General features: G+C 32.9%; 5 protein-coding genes across 7 annotated transcripts; 3 read left to right on the forward strand and 2 right to left on the reverse strand.

Annotated features, from left to right (window-relative positions):
• Nucleotides 1-8: 8 nt before the first annotated feature.
• Nucleotides 9-2,371, reverse strand: LOC110998051 (repressor of RNA polymerase III transcription MAF1 homolog). The gene is made up of 4 exons (XM_022266473.2): nt 1,620-2,371; nt 1,333-1,453; nt 762-1,039; nt 9-649 (listed from the first exon to the last, which is right to left on the reverse strand). The coding sequence occupies exons 1-4, from the start codon at nt 1,823-1,825 to the stop codon at nt 589-591; spliced, it is 666 nt and encodes a 221-aa protein (XP_022122165.1). The 5' UTR covers nt 1,826-2,371; the 3' UTR covers nt 9-588.
• Nucleotides 2,372-2,499: 128 nt separating this feature from the next.
• On the forward strand, nt 2,500-5,267 carry LOC110998076 (ATP synthase mitochondrial F1 complex assembly factor 2). Its single transcript, XM_022266517.2, has 6 exons — nt 2,500-2,698; nt 2,768-2,961; nt 3,059-3,169; nt 3,582-3,762; nt 3,928-4,043; nt 4,988-5,267. Exons 1-6 carry the CDS (start codon nt 2,620-2,622, stop codon nt 5,129-5,131), a joined length of 825 nt encoding a protein of 274 aa, XP_022122209.2. The 5' UTR covers nt 2,500-2,619; the 3' UTR covers nt 5,132-5,267.
• A 306-nt stretch (nt 5,268-5,573) lies between these two features.
• LOC110998073 lies at nt 5,574-10,272 on the forward strand. Of its 3 annotated transcripts, none has more exons than XM_022266512.2 (5): nt 5,574-5,818; nt 5,949-8,349; nt 8,461-8,696; nt 8,763-9,232; nt 9,621-10,272. In XM_022266512.2, the coding sequence occupies exons 2-5, from the start codon at nt 5,954-5,956 to the stop codon at nt 9,939-9,941; spliced, it is 3,423 nt and encodes a 1,140-aa protein (XP_022122204.2). In that variant the 5' UTR covers nt 5,574-5,818; nt 5,949-5,953; the 3' UTR covers nt 9,942-10,272. The 3 variants fall into 3 exon arrangements, with proteins under 3 accessions (XP_022122204.2, XP_045487552.1, XP_022122206.2); XM_045631596.1 differs by having other exon boundaries at nt 5,574-5,814; XM_022266514.2 differs by having other exon boundaries at nt 5,578-5,708.
• Nucleotides 10,273-10,823: 551 nt separating this feature from the next.
• On the reverse strand, nt 10,824-16,339 carry LOC110998075 (growth hormone-inducible transmembrane protein). The gene is made up of 8 exons (XM_022266516.2): nt 16,100-16,339; nt 15,769-15,966; nt 15,459-15,564; nt 14,614-14,755; nt 14,108-14,283; nt 12,875-13,035; nt 11,408-11,540; nt 10,824-11,050 (listed from the first exon to the last, which is right to left on the reverse strand). The coding sequence occupies exons 2-8, from the start codon at nt 15,956-15,958 to the stop codon at nt 10,963-10,965; spliced, it is 996 nt and encodes a 331-aa protein (XP_022122208.2). The 5' UTR covers nt 15,959-15,966; nt 16,100-16,339; the 3' UTR covers nt 10,824-10,962.
• Nucleotides 16,340-16,432: 93 nt separating this feature from the next.
• LOC110998074 (nucleolar complex protein 2 homolog) lies at nt 16,433-20,531 on the forward strand. Its single transcript, XM_022266515.2, has 6 exons — nt 16,433-16,643; nt 16,734-16,963; nt 17,115-17,301; nt 17,565-18,394; nt 19,280-19,495; nt 20,006-20,531. Exons 1-6 carry the CDS (start codon nt 16,601-16,603, stop codon nt 20,510-20,512), a joined length of 2,013 nt encoding a protein of 670 aa, XP_022122207.2. The 5' UTR covers nt 16,433-16,600; the 3' UTR covers nt 20,513-20,531.
• The last annotated feature ends 365 nt before the right edge of the window (nt 20,532-20,896 follow it).

Consider the following 20,896-nt stretch of genomic DNA (forward strand, 5'->3'; position numbering starts at 1 on the left):
CACCTAAGCAGCTGACAAATATTTATTCTAAATACATCTACTTTAAAACGCCTCAAAACAATAGGCGGATCTAGACATTCAAAAACCTTGTAGACAATATTCTTCTACTTAAGAACAATTTAATTTCTAATTTTTTAATTATATAGAATTTCATCTCTAAATTAGTATTTATGCATACAATTTTATTAAATGTGCACCGTGATCAGAAAAAGTTTTAAAAATTATGTAAATTTGTGTTAATAAAATAAATTTACTATTTAAATATACTTATCGAACTCTTGCGTCCAACCCTGCTCTTATAATTTTAAATATTTAAGACTATTCATCTATTGAAAAGATGAAATGACAGGTACAGAATTTAATCCAGGTAATATTTATGACTTAAATGATATTTCCAAAATAGGAATTTGTGCACGATGAGATCTTTAATTTTTAGGCCAAAAATTTATGAAAAATATTTGATGGTACCTACTTACATAATTAGAACTAAACAACTTCCTACTTCATTCTTAATATATATAGCTGTTAGTGTATTAGCTTATAATATGAAATGTTATGGTAAAGTTTAAAAAGAAATTGCTAAGCACTTTAGTCATATTCTTCATCTTCGTCCATTGCAAAATCAACACCAGAATCAGCACACACAGGACTGCAATAGAAAATTAACTAACATTAACAATTTCCTCAAAATACAAATATTAAAAAAAAAACAAACTCTATTTTCATGTAAATAATAAAAAATAGCCTGATCTTTATAATACCTCATGGCCCTGCAGGTGAAGAAAACCATTCGTTTCAGTTTCATGTTGTAAAAGAAAAAGTTAAAGGTCCATAGGCATCCAGGTTCTCCAAATGGGTCACTGGCAAGGTCAGGGTTGTAGCTATATATTCTACAGTCGGCCAACTGCACCTCTTCATCAATTGCTGCCCAAAGGGCTGGCTTAAGCTGTCTCCAGCGAACTCCACCAACAGCAGACAATGCAGCATCAACAGCACTTTGAACCCACGTAAGTGAAGGTTCTGCACTAAATTCACTGCTCTGTAAAAAGTTAAAATATTTAGAAATATGAACATCTTTAAACAAACAATCAGAGGATAATACATATACATAATTTTTAATGAATAAAGATTATCACTTAATTTTTGATAACAATCAAAGGTCATTTTACACAAACAAGAATAAAAACAAGTTGTTTGTTGATTTCATACTAAATGACCAATTGTCATTACCATGCAGAAAGCTGCGTATTATGAAATATTCTATTAATACTTTTTTCATTATATTTTAGATAAATTGATTATGTATGAAACTATTTAATAGCAATAAATTACCTTGGCCATTGAAAAGTCATAATCAGGGAAAGCAGCATTCAAGGTAGCAATGAGGTAAAATAATGTTTTCCGTGATATTGTATCACATAGAATACCCTCCTCATCACCCGAAAGGCTCCGACTGCAAAATATAGCCATATGAAACTACTGGAAATACTAAATGTTAAATTTTTTTATTTGGATATACAGTAGTGTAAAAATCTTTGGTGACTCTTCAGAACATTTAAAGAAGCAAACATAAACATTGAGATGTTTTTTAATTATAGTTTAATAACTTTTCCTAATACCTATAAGAAAAACTTTCAGGTGGAGATAGAGCCTGGAGGTTGTGAGTCGTCTCACCAGCTGCTGTGAACCTTTTATAGAAAGCTTTCTCACCACCAGCCATCTTACAGCTGTAGCTTTCTACTCGGCCTTGCACAGCACTATCTCCATTTAGTATGGACAGTGCACTGCTTAGTGCTTCCAAGCGACCACTTTGTAAAAGTTTCATCTTTTTTCTTTCTGAAAAACTGTTTACCCAAACAGATTTCTCGTTGTAAATGGTAGACTTATATTTGTGCACGATGCACTACTTCTGTACATAGCAGAGGGGTGTATAAATATTCCTTTTCTTTTAGAGTGAAGAAGATTTACACTCGGTATTAAATTCGACTTCTTGTCTTCTTCCGCGCTGATGGGATGCGGGTACATTACAAATATAAGTATTAATTGGGGTTTTGAACAACTAAGGTCGTTAATATGAGTATTTATAGAAATCTTTCACAGCGTTATGTGTACACAATGGCGCGTCACTGTTCCAAATTCGACACAAACACTTTCCAATGCTAGACGTAAAAATCCATATCTGACATTGTAAAAACCCTTTATTTAACAATATTTCACAAAATATGTGGATTATGGAAACTTAAGAATTACACAAAAAGAAGAAATATGTGTTTTCTTAAAAGAATAGCTATCACTTGATAATAACACTTTTTTCGTTTTCACAACAAGACACAAGAGACCAAAGAGTACAGGAAACGCACGTAGAATATAGAATTTGGGCAATATCAATAGATATTAAAATTTATCATAAAGTTACAGATTAGTATTATTCAGTTGGTTGATAATTATTCTGTGGTACTTACTATATTAGAACAAAAATGATGTGAGATGTCTATGTTACCAGATAATAAACATAAACCAGGCCATAAAATTTAAATCGATGTAAATACTAAATACACTAAACTTAAGAGTTTTTTTAGCACTATGTTATAACACCTAAAGGAAAAAGAAAAATAAAACATGCTTTCTTCTAAATTACAAAGGCAGTTTTTAATTTCAATATTAAGTAAGCAATCGCAGAATGGAAGCAGAAATTATGGTTAGTTAATTTGTGTGTGCTTTTTTCTGATTATAAATACGTTTTAAAGTACACAACCTTTTATTGCAGCAACGGCGAAACGGTTTTACAAACGTGTCGATATAGTACAAAACGAAAACAAATGGGAGGTTACTTTAGATCATCGGAGGTTAAAGACACCCAACGGTCAGGTTTTTAATGTAAATACAGAGGGCCTAGCTAGAGCAATTGCTGCAGAGTGGGACGCACAGCACGACGGAATCTCTCCACCGTCAATGCACCTGGTACAGAACTTATGTATTTCAATACACTACACTGTTTAATGGATACATTTTTGATGGTAATATTTTGGACTTTGATAACCTTTTTACATTATTTTAGACTGCTCTATGCAACACTGCAATGGACAATCCAGGAAAACTCAACAAACATGATATAGCTATCCATCTACTTGAATTTCTAACTACAGATACTATCCTCTTCTTCTCAGATGTAAGCTATTCATTTTGTTTTTATCTTAAGAGTAACCATCAGGTAAATTAATGCACCACCCTATATGTGGCCTATTATTTACCTGATTGTTGTGTACCATATATTTTTACTGAGATCCTTTGCATTCTGTATCCTGTATAACATCTGTATGATTACTTTATTGTATTTTTCTGCAAGAGTACCTTAGATTTGTATTTATAATGGAAGGCACTGAAGGCTCAATTCTTTTTTGCCCACTATGAAATCATGTATATGTACTGATTATCTTACCAGTTATAACTAACTGTCTTATAACTATTATATTAATTTAATGATTGATGATGATGTCTTCTTGCTCATGACAAATTTATAGCTAAAGTATATAGAGAGTTAAGGCCTTTATGTAGCAATATGGCTTATATCCTTTTTGTAGGAGGAAGAGGAATTAAGACTTCTACAGGAACAAAAGTGGGGCCCAGTTTTAGAATGGTTTGAAGAGAGGTTTCACATTAAGCAGGAAGTTTCAAGGGACTTCCAACCTCCTCCGATTACTACAGAAACAAGAGCAGTGTTAGCTAGACATTTTCTTTCATATGATTTTCCAGCATTAAATGGTATGTGCATATTATTATTTTTTTAGGAAATGCAAAAGTTTAGTCTGTACAGAAACACAACACAGAACACACAATAATATATTATTGATCTAGTTTTAACATTTATCTTTATCTTATTATCTTTGACACATCCTTACCAATATTAAACATACAATTTTTTTTTAGCTATGAATTTTGGAACGGAAGCATTAAAGTCTCCAATATTAATGTTGGCCTGTGTGGATAGATTTTTACAACCAAAGGAAGCTGTAATGCTCGCAAGATTAGAGGAAGAATACCAGGTACATATACATTATATCCTATAGTTTTTGGGGAAATGGAGTGATGCCCATAAAAGTCATAACATTTTCAGCTACAAAAAGCTAAACTAGGGAAAATTTTAAAACTGTATATATGTAAAACTATACTATGTCTTCAAAGACTACTGATTGCAGATATGAAAAGGTCTAGCAAAATTATTCACGACAATAATATGAAATATGAATACAGACAGTTCCTTACCATGTTAATAATAGTATCATAATAAATCAACATTGTTAGTGAATGTTTAATAGTAAATTATATTTATTTACAAAAAAAAACACAACTATATTTAAGTCATTGTTGGGCATAAGGATTTTTTCTTCAAGAAGAATTTGTTGTATGCACTAAATAGGTCTACAATATGTATTGCATTATACAAAAGATTTAATTTTGTAGTAAATGTCAGGACTTACTAAGATGTTTTTTATGACAAATATTCTCTCTTACGGACGCCGGCTGCATTATTTCCTGATTTTATATTACTATTAAAACTAACTTAGTGAAAAGTAAGGCACGAACAAATGGCGTTCATGATTAACAAGTTTTAATTCACATGAATAATCACATCCCATTGATAAAACCATACGTGTAACTATTAAGACTACATAAGTTATTAATAAATCCATGTAACATTAACCTATTAACCAACTAACACCGCTAATGTCTTAAACCAAGGTTCCAATTTAGAACCTGATTAATTATTGGAATCTCGACTTTAAGACAAATATATAGGATTATCTTAATCGGGCTTAAATAGCCGAATGAGAGCGTTTTCGATCCGAATGTTTATTTATGTTTATCTGAATGGTTATTTTTTTAAATTTAAGAATGTATTTGTGTCCTTCAAGCTTATGAGGTAACTCGGTTCGATTCCCGGTGAAATAATATTTTGGAACGATTTAAATTATATAAGTTTTTTTAGCTTCAACGATGGGGTCGTGTTCCATGGGCTCATGAGTTAAATCAAGTAGAACTGACATCTCGAGTGGCGGCGTCGCTTCTTATCATACAGAATTCAACAGAACTTCACACAGAAAAAGCTAAAAAAAAAGCAGAAGAATCATGATAGTGAATTTGTTTTTACCACAGTGGGATACCTAGTCGTGATATACTTAATAAGTGCAAATGGTTTTAAATCAGTCTAGTGCGCAACGTCCGCAAACAGTAGAAATCTATATATAATAAAAATGGTTTGCGTAAAAGTTTGTTTTATTTTGTGACTAAAGCTTGTTCTTGACGACGCCGTCATCGCGTTGGGAGGGAAGTTCTTAATTTAGCGTAATTTGTACAAACTTAAAGATGTACTTGTCTACACCCGTGCCAAACTAAAAATAAAGAATATAAATAGCGAATCAAAAATTTTAGGAACAGATTACTGATGATCTGTATATTTGCTGAATGATGTTTTAGATTTATAAACCACTCTAGAAATTTATGGTTTAAGAATAAAGTAGAAATAGCAAAAGTGGAATCGCAAAGATCTGCTAAAATTAGCTCGGCGAGTGAGTCGAGGCGCTTACCTCGCCCGAATGAGTCGACCTCGCTTTGTGTTTTATCTCGCGAACAATAACGTCAAAATCTTATTTAATTTTATTTAAAACAAAGATATCATGTGCATTGTGACCTAGAATTTGTTAAAAAATGTAAGTGAATGAATTGAATAATATAGTCGAAGCACAGCCCACTATTTAAGCTAATCATTATGCCCTAGATTTGGCTTTTGACGCTCTGCTCACGTTTCTTCACTCTGTAAGTATGTAATATGAATTTCTTTTTATACTATTGTTCTATTTTATTTTCTATTTTACATTTACTCGATGTTACCACATGATCTTTCATTCTACTAATGTGCGTTATAATGTTTATTATTTACAAACTTCCAGGGGTAATGAACGGTGACGTGGGAGTAGAGGCGCTTCGCCCCCGTCCCCTATCCACTGGTCTTTGGACCATTTTCTCGTGGCTCCGTCGTTCAGAACGGTCATCTTCTAGTGAAAGTATTTCCAGCGTAGGTTCTGATCGTACCGCTGCCAGCTTCGACTTTCTGGCACCGATATATTATCCTAATTCACAAGCTCCAATAACATTACCTATAAATTCGCCAACCGATTCCTACAAGAGAAGAGTTCAAGAGCGAAATTTGCGACGACAAAGAGAACGTGGAGTGACATTACATAGAAAATACGGACTCTGGAGAGAAGAGGGTGGGTACGACGGATTTAGTTTACCACCAGCTAGTAAAAACATTGTTGAATCGGGCGGCAATCAACGATGCCGAAGGGCAGCCAGTGAATGTTTTCATCGACGCGCTGCGTATGTGCCCGGAAAGAGGCACGCTCCTCCACCCCCTACATTTGTTACGACCTCATTACCTCGTAGCTATAAGAGAAAACGTCCAGCTCCTAAACCTCCACTGAAAGCGATTGCAGAAAATAAAGAAAATATAGAAATAAATAATAACGATACGCTCCTCCCTACACTTACGCCTTCTAGTGATAATTCGACTAAACAGAATATAGTAAACAATGTCAAGGGGACCGGCGGTAATTCATTAATTTTTATTCCTCCACCATCATCAACAGAAACACATAAAGACTCAGACAAACAACGCAAAGAAATAAAATTGCGGACAGAAAAAAGTTTTCTCAAACAAATATTTGAAAATAAGAAGAGACACTCTGCAGATATTTCACATGTAAAATTTCTGCCTAGCATTAGCGAGCTGGATAAACAGGCAGCCGAAATCATAGAAAATAATAAGCTTACACACAATTATACTTATCTAGAAAATAATAAACCTAATAACGAAGAAAATGCAATAAATAGTAATTCTGATAAAATGTGGATGTGTACTAAATGTTTGCGGAAATATAATACGTCAATGAAATCATGTGTATATTGTGTACCTAAGGAAAATGAACTAACTAAAATTCTTAATTCACAATCCTCAAGTTCATCTACGCAGACGGAGTTATCTAGTCAACTATCTAAGGATGTTGAAGAGAAAAAGAAATTGCGGGAAATTCTTAAAGAAATGAAAGACTCTCTCCCGAAGAAGCCAAATCAGAAGAAAATAAAACACACTATTAATTTTGAATTTAATAATGCATCAAATGAAACCCCAACTTTACGTATTGGGACTACAATAAACGAAAATAAGGAAAAACCTCTTGCCCAAGATAAATTCCAAAAGTTAAATCAAGAACCAACAACATCATCTGGTGCATTATCAACAGGAAACCATTCTATCAACAAACGGCATACTTTCATTGATGAAATAACGAACAATTCACTTGAAGGTAATTCTGAATCATTAATAAGAGCCATAATAACATCAAATAATTTAAAAAAGCCACTCGTCCAAGCTAAGCCAAACGAAGATTCTGTATCTAATACCAAGGCTGCTGCAATACCTAAAAGTAGGGAGATCCCCATAGAAAATTCCGTAAAGTTTACTCACGACATCCTGCTACGTGCTCGCGATAAAAACCAACTTAAACCATTTGAAAATAGTAACAAAACCCAAGCTATAAAAGAAAATAAAATTACAACAACTACTAACTCTGGTCGAAGTACGCATACACCGCTGAGTATATCGTCGTTATTAAATCCCATTTACCAGCCGAAAGCAACTACCAGCACGCAGTGTTTCCAAGTGACTTCGAAAACAAACATAAACACTGAGCAAAAGACTGTAGTTTCATTAAATAGCGACGTTACTTCCTCACAATTGAAATTAGTAACAAAAATTCCAGCAAAAGATTTAGATAACACTAATGCTGAAAAAAATAAATTTAAAAAAGAACCAACGAACGCGTCACCGAATCAAATAAAATTAGATCCAAAAACGGTATCACAAATAATTAAAAAATCTATAGAACAAAAAGAAAAACAGTTACAAGAAAATGAAGCAAAAATCGAGGCTGTTAAAAGTGGGGAATATATAAAACGAAGGGAATTAATTAATCAACTTGAATCGTCTATAGCTAAAGGGGACGAGACAGCAGCTGCTGAGGCTGCTTCAAAGTTAGCCAAACTACGTCTTTCATGTTCTGTTCTATCTTATTCTTCTCAAATACTAGCTGGACCTTCTACATCAGGTATTACCATACGCAATCCAGATGCAAGCAAGCAAGAAAATTTCATAAATAAAAACGACGTCGAGCCCCAAGAAAAGAAGACATTTGTGGAGTCACAAATAAATAAGAATAACACAAAAAATATAAAAACGGAGGTTGTTCAGCAAATTGAGGATCACAAAGATGTAATGAATGATATTATTCCGTAAGTTGAAGAATTATTGCATTTTTATTAACACTTTAACAAATAAAATTAACAATCAGCTTTTTTAACAAAAACTTATTAATTATTACACAAAAATCATAAATTTTTCAGGATCGAAGTTTGGATAGAGGATAAAATTGCAGCTAGAGGACCGGTTCATTTAACTATTTCCCAACGTTCTACAATTGCAGATTTAAAAAGAGAAGCATTGTCCTATCTCGGTATAGAGATACGGTTACAGCGCTGGATCGTGGGAAAATCTCTCTGCACAGACGATAATGTACCCATTATTTCATTAGCAGGGACAGCATTCGACGCACCTTTTTATTTATGTTTAGTTGAATCAGGCAAGTACTAGTGTTTTTTTATTATTATTAAAATTGTTTTAGATTAATATCTACTTATATTTTCAGACGAAAACAAAGCGTCAAAAGCGGAGGCTTCAAGTTTAGTAAACTGCGGAGAGTTTTACACGGAATTAATAAAGTTGGAGCAACAGGCACTTATATTAAATTCTGAAACTTTCGAATGTGGAGTATGTCTTGAAGAATGTGCTTTGGGGGACGGAGCTGTTCTCCGCGATTGTCTTCATACCTTTTGTAAGGAATGTCTATCAGATGCAGTGCGACATTGTGAAGAGCCAATAATATCTTGTCCGGCTGTAGGCTGTCCTGGAGTTCTACAAGACAGAGAAATTCGAGCTTTACTCTCAGCTGAAGATTATGAGAAATGGTTAGCTCGAGGTTTGGCTGTAGCTGAAAGTGGCACACGTAATAACTTTCATTGCCGAACACCAGATTGCTCAGGTTGGGCATTTTGCGAACCCGGAGTCAGAGTATTTCCTTGCCCTGTTTGTAAGAGGAAAAATTGTATACCGTGTCAGGTAAGAGACAACAAAGTCGACCTTGTTTTTAATCTAAAGAAATTCATTGCAGTACAGGCTCATAACTCCCTAGAGTAGCATTTGTTGTGTGTAGTAAATTATTTTTTTTTAATACCCTTGAGACGCAAAACGCCACTCTAGCTTCCTGGCTGCACGCATTGAATAAAACGCGTGCGTACTTTTGCTAAATGCAAATATAGCCGATGTATAATCTCGATTTGTTTACAAAGACAATTTAATAAAAAAAAAATAACGTATGAGTGCAATTTAAAATTTGATTTTTATCAGTAAATTATAGAATATAAAATGTATAACTGTTATTTTATTCTTTTAAACTATTCGATTTCCGAATGTGCTTATTTTAAATCAATAATACAATCTTTGACAGGCCTTGCATGATGGTGAAACCTGCGAGCAATATCAGAAGAAATTGCGAGAAGTAACTGCAGATAATACAGACGAAGGGACACAAGCGTTGCTCGATTCTTTAATATCTCGCGGGGAAGCATTACGATGCCCAGAATGCCAAGCTATCATCACAAAAAAATGGGGATGTGATTGGGTTAAATGTTCTGCGTGTAAGACGGAAATTTGTTGGGTCACAAAAGGGAGAAGATGGGGTCCAGGTGGGCGGGGTGACACCAGTGGTGGGTGTAAGTGCGGCGTTGAAGGGAAAAAGTGCCATCCCACGTGTAGTTACTGTCATTAAGTATATCTACCGAAACGGTTTCAAGGAGAAAACAAAAAAAATGTATAACTAGTAAAAAATTTTTGAATGAATCATACATTTAAAAAAAATCGATAATTGTATTCAATATTAGACTGCTATTGCGATGTTCTTCAACGTTATTTAGTAGATTATATCACAGAACATTTGCGTACATAACATAACTTTTAATGTTTTCGTTTGTTAAATATCTATGGACGAAGCGCGCCAAAACTGCAAGCGTATAGAATTTAAATGTGTTTTTCTTTTGATGAAAATTGTTTTTGACAATTATACTTATAGCAAGTTAATTTTATACAAGTGTAATTTGCTTTTTGGATGTTTAATAAAGATAGTAATAACACATATTTCTTATTAAACATTGTAAAATTATTAAATATGCACATTCTAAATTTTTACGATACATAACAGTATAATTTTAATACCATAGTAATACAGTACCTAACGGTAAAATTAAAATATCTCAAGATCACAAAATTTGTAAGAAATAACGTAAAATAGCCACTTCGTCCAATTGCTAAACGTTTAGTAATAAGTGAATATATAAATATGCATTTGGATTTCATTTATTCACATATTTAATCGCTCATGGACGTCAATGAACTCCTAATTTATAGATTATTCGATAAAACGCCCTTATTAAAAGAAACACTAGACATTACGTGTTGTAATAAATATTTTTTTATATTATTCAATATTCTTTTTGAATGTACTTTACTAGCACGAATTATGAAACGTAATTGATTTGGTATTGGTTAACCTATTTTGTCACCTCATTATTTTATTTAGTCTGCACGAATGTCGTATATTGTATGAAAATAACTATAAGCATTGTCAATCTTAGAATTAAAAATTAAACACCAATTGTCCTCAATACTCTTTAATTTATGATCAACCATAGACTACTTAAATAAAACTTAGCATATTTTACATATCACATTTCATTTTGACTCTAAAACGCATAATACAAGTAATAGAAGTTTAAAGCCTTAACAATAATATTCTACTTCTTCTTGTTGCCGCCAGCGCCAGACAGGATCATCGCGATGCGCATGAAAATATTCAGGATATCCAAATATACCGATATTGCTCTGTAAATAAATTGTTTTACATTAAACAGGTGCAAAATAAAGTTTAACGTACTGTAAAAGCAACTATTTAAAAAATTTTTTTTTTATTTCCACTATGAATGACCTGCTACAATTGGTACCAAGGGTAAATTTTTAACAAAGCATACAAATTAAACTGTTTAAATGTACTAATGGCTAGGAATAATTATACCCTGAGTCCTGCAATTATTCAATGTTATCACAGAAATTATGAATGGATTCCATTATAAAAAATCCTTTTATACCGAATGTAAGAAAACTTTAATTTCATATTTTTAGTGAGATGAAAATGAATTATCTTTGGCCCTATTCTCTTAAAAATCTTAAAAAAATACTCACGAGTTGATCGGGTCATATGGCTGGAATCCATACATTGGGTGCATTTCAGCTCGCTTTATGATCGCCTGAGTGTCATACAGCAAGAAACCTCCAAAAACGATTAAGCCACCATAGAGACTCAGAGAGTATAGACCTTAAATAAAAAATGTTAACAGATACATAATACATAGAAAAGTATAGTCTGTGAGAGAAAGAAAAATTTAAACTTATAAATGGAATGATGCGTAGTAAGAATTATATTAGTTCGTATAACTGCCATACCGACTTTATTTTCAGCCAGATAACGGTGCGGCAGTCGCAAAATTTAATTGTTGAATTTGTTTGTGAAAAAAATGTTTTTTTACGATAATTCGAAAGAGGCAACACTTGAAATATGTTAATCTTAATATATATATTTCTTGTGTGCGTATGTATGTGACTGAACTCCTCCTAAACGACTGGACCAATTTTGATGAAATTTTTTGTGTGTGTTCGTGGAGATTCGAGAATGGTTTAGATTCACAATTTTGTCCGCTGGACAATGTTTTTTTTAATTAATTAGTAGTTGTTGATTTTGGAATATTTTACATTGGATCCGACAGACGGCGCTACCATCGCACTGTCAAATTTTAAATAATATTCGAATTTTAATTTTAGTCTGTCCCGACAGTTAGCGCTGCGATCAAATTAAAAAAAAGTTTTGTTATCATTGTGTTATTGTAGACCATGTGCTGGATCGTTAGATATTGTCATAACGTTTGAATAATAATTTTCATCAAAATGGTCCAGAATGTTTTAGCTTATTAAAAAAAGTTTGAAATTTTCAAATTAAAGACGTATAGACAACGTCTGTCGGATCCGCTAGTAATATATAAATATTATTGTTAACAAAGTATTTATTGTAAGAAAAAAAATGGCAGGATGACGTTGTGTAAAGGGGCCTCTATACGGGCTACAGTTTTAATGAAATATGTGGATTGTGGCAATGTCTGCAATGGCTCATTCTTTTGTCTTTACGCAGTCTACATACATGGCTTGGCTAGTATCTATTGGCTGCAATGGCGGACAAACTCATACGCGTTGTGAGTGAACTCATTTCTTTGTACCAGTCATTCATTTTGACTGGTACAAAGTTTTTTAATAGCGTGAAGGTACTTACTGCTTGTAAGTACCTTCACGTTTCATAAAACTTTGACTGCATCATTGTATAATTGTTTAATGTATATAACTCTTTTTTTTTTCAAAATAATGTCAAATTAAAAGTTTGAAACAAAAAACGTCTAATACCAGTAAACATTACCTAGACAATTTATTATAAATGTCTATATCTCAAAAACTACTGAACCAAATTTGATAATGGGCCCTTGAATCTCAGTATCAGTTACATTAGTTTTATAAGAAATTAGTGCAGAAATAAACATACACTAACAATATAAATCATACTTAAATATGAAAAAAACTTTTTCATGCTGGACAAAAATACAATACCTGCTCCAAGAGCAGTGGTGGGTGGCAAGAACATGCTCGCGAGGGAGGCCGCGAATACTGCCCCAAGGCCCATGGCCAGTGGCGCTCGCATGTTCAAGAATTCACCAGAGGGCGCGCACACTGCAATCGTACTTAAACCGCCCACCACTCCGGCTGTGTACCTGAAGTCAACATTTATATTTATATTAGTATAACCAAATATATTCCAATATATATATTAAATAGATTCCAATGCAATGTGTTCACAAGGGATAAATATTTATGAGAACAAAAAGAACAAAATTTTGATTAAAGTATAATTAACTAATCAGAGCAGTGTTGGCCTAGTGGCTTCAGCGTGCGACTCTCATACCTGAGGTCGTAGGTTCGATCCCTGGCTGTGCACCAATGGGCTTTCTTTCTATGTGCGCATTTAACATTTGCTCGAACGGTGAAGGAAAACATCGTAAGGAAACAGACATGTCTTAGACCCAAGAAGTCGACGACGTGTGTCAGGCACTGGAGACTGATCACCTACTTGCCTATTAAATTTAAAAATGATCTTGAAACAGATTCAGACATCTGAGAACAGGACCTAAATAGGCTGTAGCGTCACAGATTTTTTTTATTTTTATAATTAACTAATCTAATTAAATAAAATTAAATAAATACAAGTTTTTTAGTACTTTTTTGTTAATATTTCATTAGCATTATAAACCTTTATATCTATACTTAATATTATAAAGAGGAAAGGTTTGATTTTTTGTTTGTTTGTATGAATTGAATAGGCTCCGAAACTACTTGGCAGATTTGAAAAATTCTTTTACTGTTGGAAAGCAACATCATTCCTGAGTGACATAGGCTATATTTCATTTTCAAAAAAAATAGGTATCCTTACTAAAATTACGATAACATTAACATTTGTTTATTATTTGATACAATTCTAACAGATGGCGCTGAGTTAAAGGTAGTTTAGTTTAGGTCTGTGTCGTGGTACCAACGTTTCACATAAGTTCTCCTACGGTTTCCCTTGATTAATTTTCTACTATGTAATATAACAAAAACCTTAGCCACAGCAACGCTTGGCCGAGTCTGCTAGTTTATATATATTTTTTCTGTGTGTGTGTGTTTGTAGTTAATATTTGTTTTTTACAACTTTTTTGTGTGTTCAAGTAGATTCAAGAATGGTGAGAATACAATTTAGATGTTGTTTTGTGTTTAATTTTAAAATTTTAATAAAAGATATATACAAACCAAGCTGCTCGCATCAAGATTGGCCCACCAAGGAAGCACATTGGAGCGATGACTGCACCCATGATTCCTGTATGCACCATCCAGGCAAGTTGTTTACCACCAAATCCTGGCTTATAGTCCATTCCACGAACCACCATTCCAGATCCAATCATTAATGCCATTGTTGCAATAATTGACTGCAAATAAAAAATAAATTTACAAACATTTTAATTGAGATTAACAGTTCTGAATGACAGAGACATGATAAATTCCAAGATTAATAACATTCTGTTTAACAACTAACTCACAAAGATAACAACATGAAGTACTTAAAGTTACAGCTTGAACCAACCATAAAACAACAACAAAAGTGAAATACTTTAAAAAAAACAAATTTATTTATCATTCCTTGCAATGTACTAAGTTTTTAATTATCCTCAATTAGACCTTTAACCAAAATATAATAATAGTTCTCTTGAAAAAAAAGGGTCTTCTTAATTTTGCGTATTTGTAACAAAGTAGCCTACCATCCATCCATTACGTGCAACAAGATTTAATAGAGCAGGTGTCCTGAAAACTGTTATAGCACTACCAGCCGTCAAAAGGATTGATCCAGCAATGTATCCATATGTGGCCTTGATTCTGTCCTTTACATATTGAGGCCAGAGACTGAAAATAATATTATTCTGATATGAAAAATAACATAAGGCACATTCTATAGCACATTACTAGCTGCCAGTAGAGCTATATTACTTAGGGGTCTTCAGCGAAATCTCCTAATTTAAAAATATAATTTCTAGGTAACAAAATGTACACTTTTTAATGTCAAAAAATGTATATACATTGAATTTTACATTTACTGCCTAGTTCTCAAATTAAGGATGTAGAACAGAAGAGAAAAACTGGCAATAAACTCTCTCCCACTCGTTTTAATCTCAAAGTTTTTATAATATAAGTTACCAGTCTGTTATAACATTATCCCATTTTTCTTCACCCTTTACTACAATAGGCCCAAAATTTGATGTGCTTTGTGGTATGAACAATTTGTTTATGTACTTTTAGTAGTAAAATCTCTAAAGTAAGATTGAGAACTTGAGGCAAGGTCAAGACAGCTATCATTGATATATGTTAAATCCAATTTTACTAACAGACAGGAGACAGGGCAATGTCTTAACTTTCAATCCAATGATAATGCTACAAAACTTAAGTATTAACAGAAATGGCACAGATGCAAATTTTGTTTATTTTTAAAATGGGTTTGTTAAGATAACATGACAATTAATATTATGAAAATGCTGTATTTCAGATAAAGATTATCTTATCTGAATAATCAGCAAATATTTGTTTACATTTTTACACACTTTATACTTACTGTGCTTCTTGTAATGTTCCAGGTTTGACACCAGAGCCATAATAACAGAGAGCTACAAGACCAGCTGCAGATGCTCCAGCTAAAGCTCCTTTTCCCAAACTGAAAGCTAAATTCAGACAAACATAAACATCATATGTCTTTAAGGCTTGTAATTGATAATATGTTATAGTTGGTAATTTGCATGACATATATGCTGTAGTTCTAACATCATAATTATTACTGAGACTAAAAATTGAATTAGATAATTTAGTTGACATGACTGACTGAAGCATTGATTAAGAAATAACACATCTGTTTTATTAAAACTAACCATTAGGTCCAGCTGGTGCCATTAACCTTTCCCACATAGTAGGTTGAGTGCGTGTGGCAAGACGAGATCTCGGATCTCGAGCATAGTTCCTAACAATATAATTCCTTGGAACAAACTTTTGTGGTACAGGGGTTTTTAAAGTTTGGGTAACCGTAAAAGTAGAGCGAGACACGCACAATCGTGACAACATGATGCAACCTGAAAAGGATTCATGAAATTATTTTACTTAAAATAAAACTCTCAATATGTTTTAAAGGTATTATAACTGGCCTTTATAATTTACATTATTGATTCTAAGAAACTTAGGTGTTATATAAACAATTGAACTTACCGGTGGTCAAAAGTTGCCTATTACACTGATGACGGAAATTTTAGCGTTAGATTCAAATGAACACACACTGAAGTGTGACGCAATTTATAGAATTAGAGATGTTAGCAGTGACAATAAATTTAAAAACTGATTTTCGTAAACAATAATTTTTTGCAGTCTGGATTTATTACTATTCGTGTGTCCTGCTAGTTTTCTTCGTTTGTTGATAATAGTTTGCTATTTTCTAGAAGGTCTTCGAAAAGTCAGTTGCAAAATTGACGGTTAACAATTGTCAAAAATGTTGACAATTGAAGTAATACATCAATAATACAAAAAATATCATATCCACTTTAAGACTATGCTATCAATGTCAAAACCACATGGTTAACATGGTAGTTACTAGTTCCTACTTGGAATAATATGAATTAAATATTATTTACGAAATAGTTACTTTTCATACTAAACTTGTTATCAAATCCAGTGTCAGACTTCTTTAAGAAGATATCCTTAATTTAACATAATATGAAGAAAAGTAAAAAAGTTGAGATGCCGACAAATGAATCAGGTTATGTGCTTCCCATACTTACTTATTTGTAGTACAATTTAAAAATACTAACTAAATTAAAATTTTAATGTTTACTTACTCATCTTGTAGATGTTGATTCCGAAGAAGAGTTGGACCCAGAAAAACATAAAGAATCTTTGGATAAATTAAAGAAAACAGACCCAGACTTTTACAACTTTCTTGAAGAAAATGACGAAAATCTCTTAAACTTTGACGTTGACTCCGGCGATGATGATTCAGAGAAAGGTGATGAGGATGATGACGAAAAAGTGCATTTACCTGGACCTCTTACTGGGGACAGTGATGAAAGTGATTTTGAGGTAATTCCCAACTTTTCTGCAAATGTTTATTACACATATAGCTTCTTGCTATATGTGTAATAAAATGTAGTGGGTAAATCAAATGTTGTCTTAACTTTGTTGTGATTGGGTTTTATCTTCTACATTTCATGCTCCTAATTGTATATTTCAGGATGAAACAACTAAGTCTGGGCGAGGTAAAGTTACACTTAAAATGGTTGCACAATGGCAAAATAAACTACAAACTGAAGGCAAAGTAAAAAGGACTACAATAGTGACTGTAATTAAAGTATTTAATGCAGCAATGTTACGTGCAACCAGTGTAGATGGTACCTCAACTGGAGAGTTTAAAGTTGAAGGTTGTATATTTTTCTTATCACATGCAAATATTTTCAGATTTTTTTTTTGTTAATATGTAATTAAATGATAAACATAACTACTGAAGGGATTATACAATATGAAGCATAAAGTGTAATTCATATTTACGTACTCTACCCTTATATCTGATATGCACACCAAAAAAAACTTATTAAAATTTGAGACTTATGGGTATATAAGCAAAAGAGTATCAGTCGTACTGTATTATCTAATGTAATGTGATAAATATTTTTTATTATTTTAGGTTCATCTGTCTTCAATGCTGTTATTCAAATGTGTGTGCTGTATTTACCCTCAGCCTTAAAAAGCTATTTAGGAATGGAACAGTCTGGTAAAGACCCTCAGAAATGCAAGAACTTTTCTAAACTGAAAGGACCCTTAGTGGCATATCTTAAGGACTTACTCAAACTTCTTGGTGGAGTCAGCTCAGAGAACATATTGACTGTAATGTTAAAGCATCTGCATCAGATGTCAGTTTTTGTTGCCTGCTTTACCAGGGTGTCAAAAATGGCTTTGAAGAAGCTTATATCATTATGGTCAACTGGTGAAGAAACTGTCCGAGTGCTAGCATTTTTGAGTATACTAAGAATTACAAGGAACCAACAAACATCATTACTAGATTTGGTTTTAAAAGCTATGTACATGACATATGTGAAGAATTCAAAATTTGTTAGTCCCTCGACATGGCCGGGAATCAATTTTATGAGGAGATCACTTGTGGAAATGTTTGCATTGGACCTGAATGTGTCCTACCAATATGTTTTTCTTTACATCAGGCAATTGGCAATCCATTTGCGAAATGCTATAGTGGTACAGAAAGTGGAGAACCGACAAGCTGTTTATAATTGGCAGTTCATTAATTCACTACATTTGTGGGCTGATTTAATTGGAGCTACGTCAAATAAGCCTCAACTGCAGTCATTATTGTACCCATTGGTCATGGTCATAACAAATACCATTAAATTGGTACCCACTCATCAGTACTATCCATTGAGGTTCCACTGTGTTGAGATTCTGATCAATCTGTCTAAAGACACGAATACTTTCATTCCCATTCTACCCTATCTAGCAGAGGTATGATTATTAAAATAACATTAGTACCTGTTTATCTATATTTATTAGTACCTATGATTATTATTTTTTAATAATCTATCAGTTTAGAATAATTAACTGACTCCAGGTGTAAACATAAGAAAACCGAGTACTTTAGTACTTTGTATTATTTACAATATTAATTCGGTATTTGATGTTAATGAATTTTCAGTCCGTATTTTTTTCCTAGAATTTGAATCAAGATTGTTGTCGCAAATGCCATAAAAATACTGTTCTACCAACTTGTAACTTCTATATTATATCTTAATATTTAACTGACAAGAAATTATATTAGTTTGATATGTATGCCATATTGAATTGGATAATATTTGAGTATGATCTCACTATAGTGCTAAGTGTATGTATGTCCACCAACTTCTTAGAGACTAAATATCATATTAAGAAGAGTTTAGTTCAATGTTCAATGACATTGTTTCAGTATATATAATTTATACTATCTTATATATAAAATTCTCGTGTCGCGGTGTTTGTGGTTAAACTCCTCCGAAACGGCTGTCCCGATTCTCATGAAATTTTGTGTGCATATTGGGTATGTCTGAGAATCGGACATCTATTTTTCATCCCCCTAAATATTTTTTTTTAATTTTTATTTTATATCAACTGTATCAACAGCATTAAAAAATACATACAACCCTAAATTTTCAACCCTCTACGATCACCTCCTTATTTTTTTTTCATATAAATTATATCCATGGCAAAACGACGTCAGCTAGTATATATATACCAACTTAGAAAACAGTCCAAATTCCGTTCTATTGAATTCAGTATTTACAGTATAGGTAGGCTTAAGTAAATTTTTACAATGGTTTTGTTAAATCACTATTATTTAATTGAAATTATTTGCAGGTGTTAACCTCATATGATTTTAATAGAAAGCACAAAAAAGTGTCGATGAAGCCATTGGACTTTTCTTGCGTTCTCCGTTTGGCAAAGTCTCAGTTAGCAGAGAATGGTTTTAAGGATTCAGCGATTGATAGAGTGTATGGTCTTCTGTTGGAATATACGGCTAACCAGTCGCATAGTATTGCCTTTCCGGATGTCACTTTATTGGCTATTATACAGGTATGCTTCACACACAAATACACACCCGCACCCTACACGCATTCTCTCTGTAATATTAAAGCTTAAGGATGTCAAAAAAATATTTATTAATTTGTAAAATTTAATTAAATATATAATACTAATATTATACCTGTATAGGTAATTCTTACTTCTAGAAAAAAAAAAAATACGTCGAATTCGTTGGCTTTTTTAGAACTGAAGTAAAGAAGGAACATATCGTTTGAATAAAACTCGTTTAGAAAATATTACAAATTTTGTATATGCGTTTTAACTGTAGACGAACACAAATACTTGACGAAAGTTTCGAAGTTCTACTAAGGGTTCGATCTAAGTGTATATAAATTAAAAAATCACATCCATTAGGCAATACTTCATTTGGAGCCTATGTACAAACCTTAAATATCAAGAAAATCTTTGAAGTATAAAATCGTAGGAAACGTATTGTACTTCATTATTTAACTTTATTTTAATATAAATAATTATAATTTAAATGTGTAACATTTATTTCAGATAAAACAATTCCTCAAGTCATGTTCTGTTGCAAATTATACAAAGAAAATAAGACAATTATTAGAAAAAATAGAGGAGAACTCCAAATTTATCGAGCGGGAACGAGCCAAAATTAGCTTTGCATTAAGTGAAGGAAAAATGGTTGCCGCCTGGGAAGCAAGCATCAAAGCCAAGGGGACACCGTTACTCGCATTCTACGAAAACTGGAGCAAAATCAACAAGATACAGAAGAGGAAGAGAGTAACTAAGAATGATGAAATTGCTGGAGAGATGCCTATGATCAAGAGGCCAAAAATACCAGATTCGGAGGAAAAACCGGAAACGAAAGGTCCACTTGTTCTCTTCCCGTCGGACAGTGAAGATGAGAATCTTCAGATAGAAGAAGAAACATCAAAACCTAAAAAAGTAAAGAAAAAGGTTAAAAAACCGAATAAGGCAAAGGATGTGCCAGTTAGCGTACAAGATAAAGGTGATGTTGTACAAGATCTAAGTGTTAATGACTGGTAATAAATCATTATTCACTGAATGCGTATTTTCTTTATTCCAACAGCTCCATTTTGCAAAAAAAAAACAATTTTGCCAAAAAAAATTTGCTGACAAAACAGCGCTTTTCAAAAAAAATTCTGTGGCGAAACTACACCTGTCTGTATTTCCAAAACAATACGACTAAGGAGCCTCCAAGAAAAAAGCGTACCATTCCCTTTAGGTCGGCAACACACACGTTAGCTCCCGCGTCCATCCGTTTGCCTCCTGGCCCATATAAAACGTGCAATGTATTTGCATTTCTTGCATTATTTGGTTGTCATTGCCTCACTCTATGTCATTAATTCACTTCTACTTAAGATTCATATTGTGTAAAAGATGAGGTGCTCCTGCATTTTGTGCGTACAA

The sequence above is a fragment of the Pieris rapae genome, chromosome 16 (genome assembly GCF_905147795.1).
Source record: "Pieris rapae chromosome 16, ilPieRapa1.1, whole genome shotgun sequence".
In the NCBI taxonomy this organism is placed as follows: Eukaryota; Metazoa; Arthropoda; class Insecta; order Lepidoptera; family Pieridae; genus Pieris; species Pieris rapae.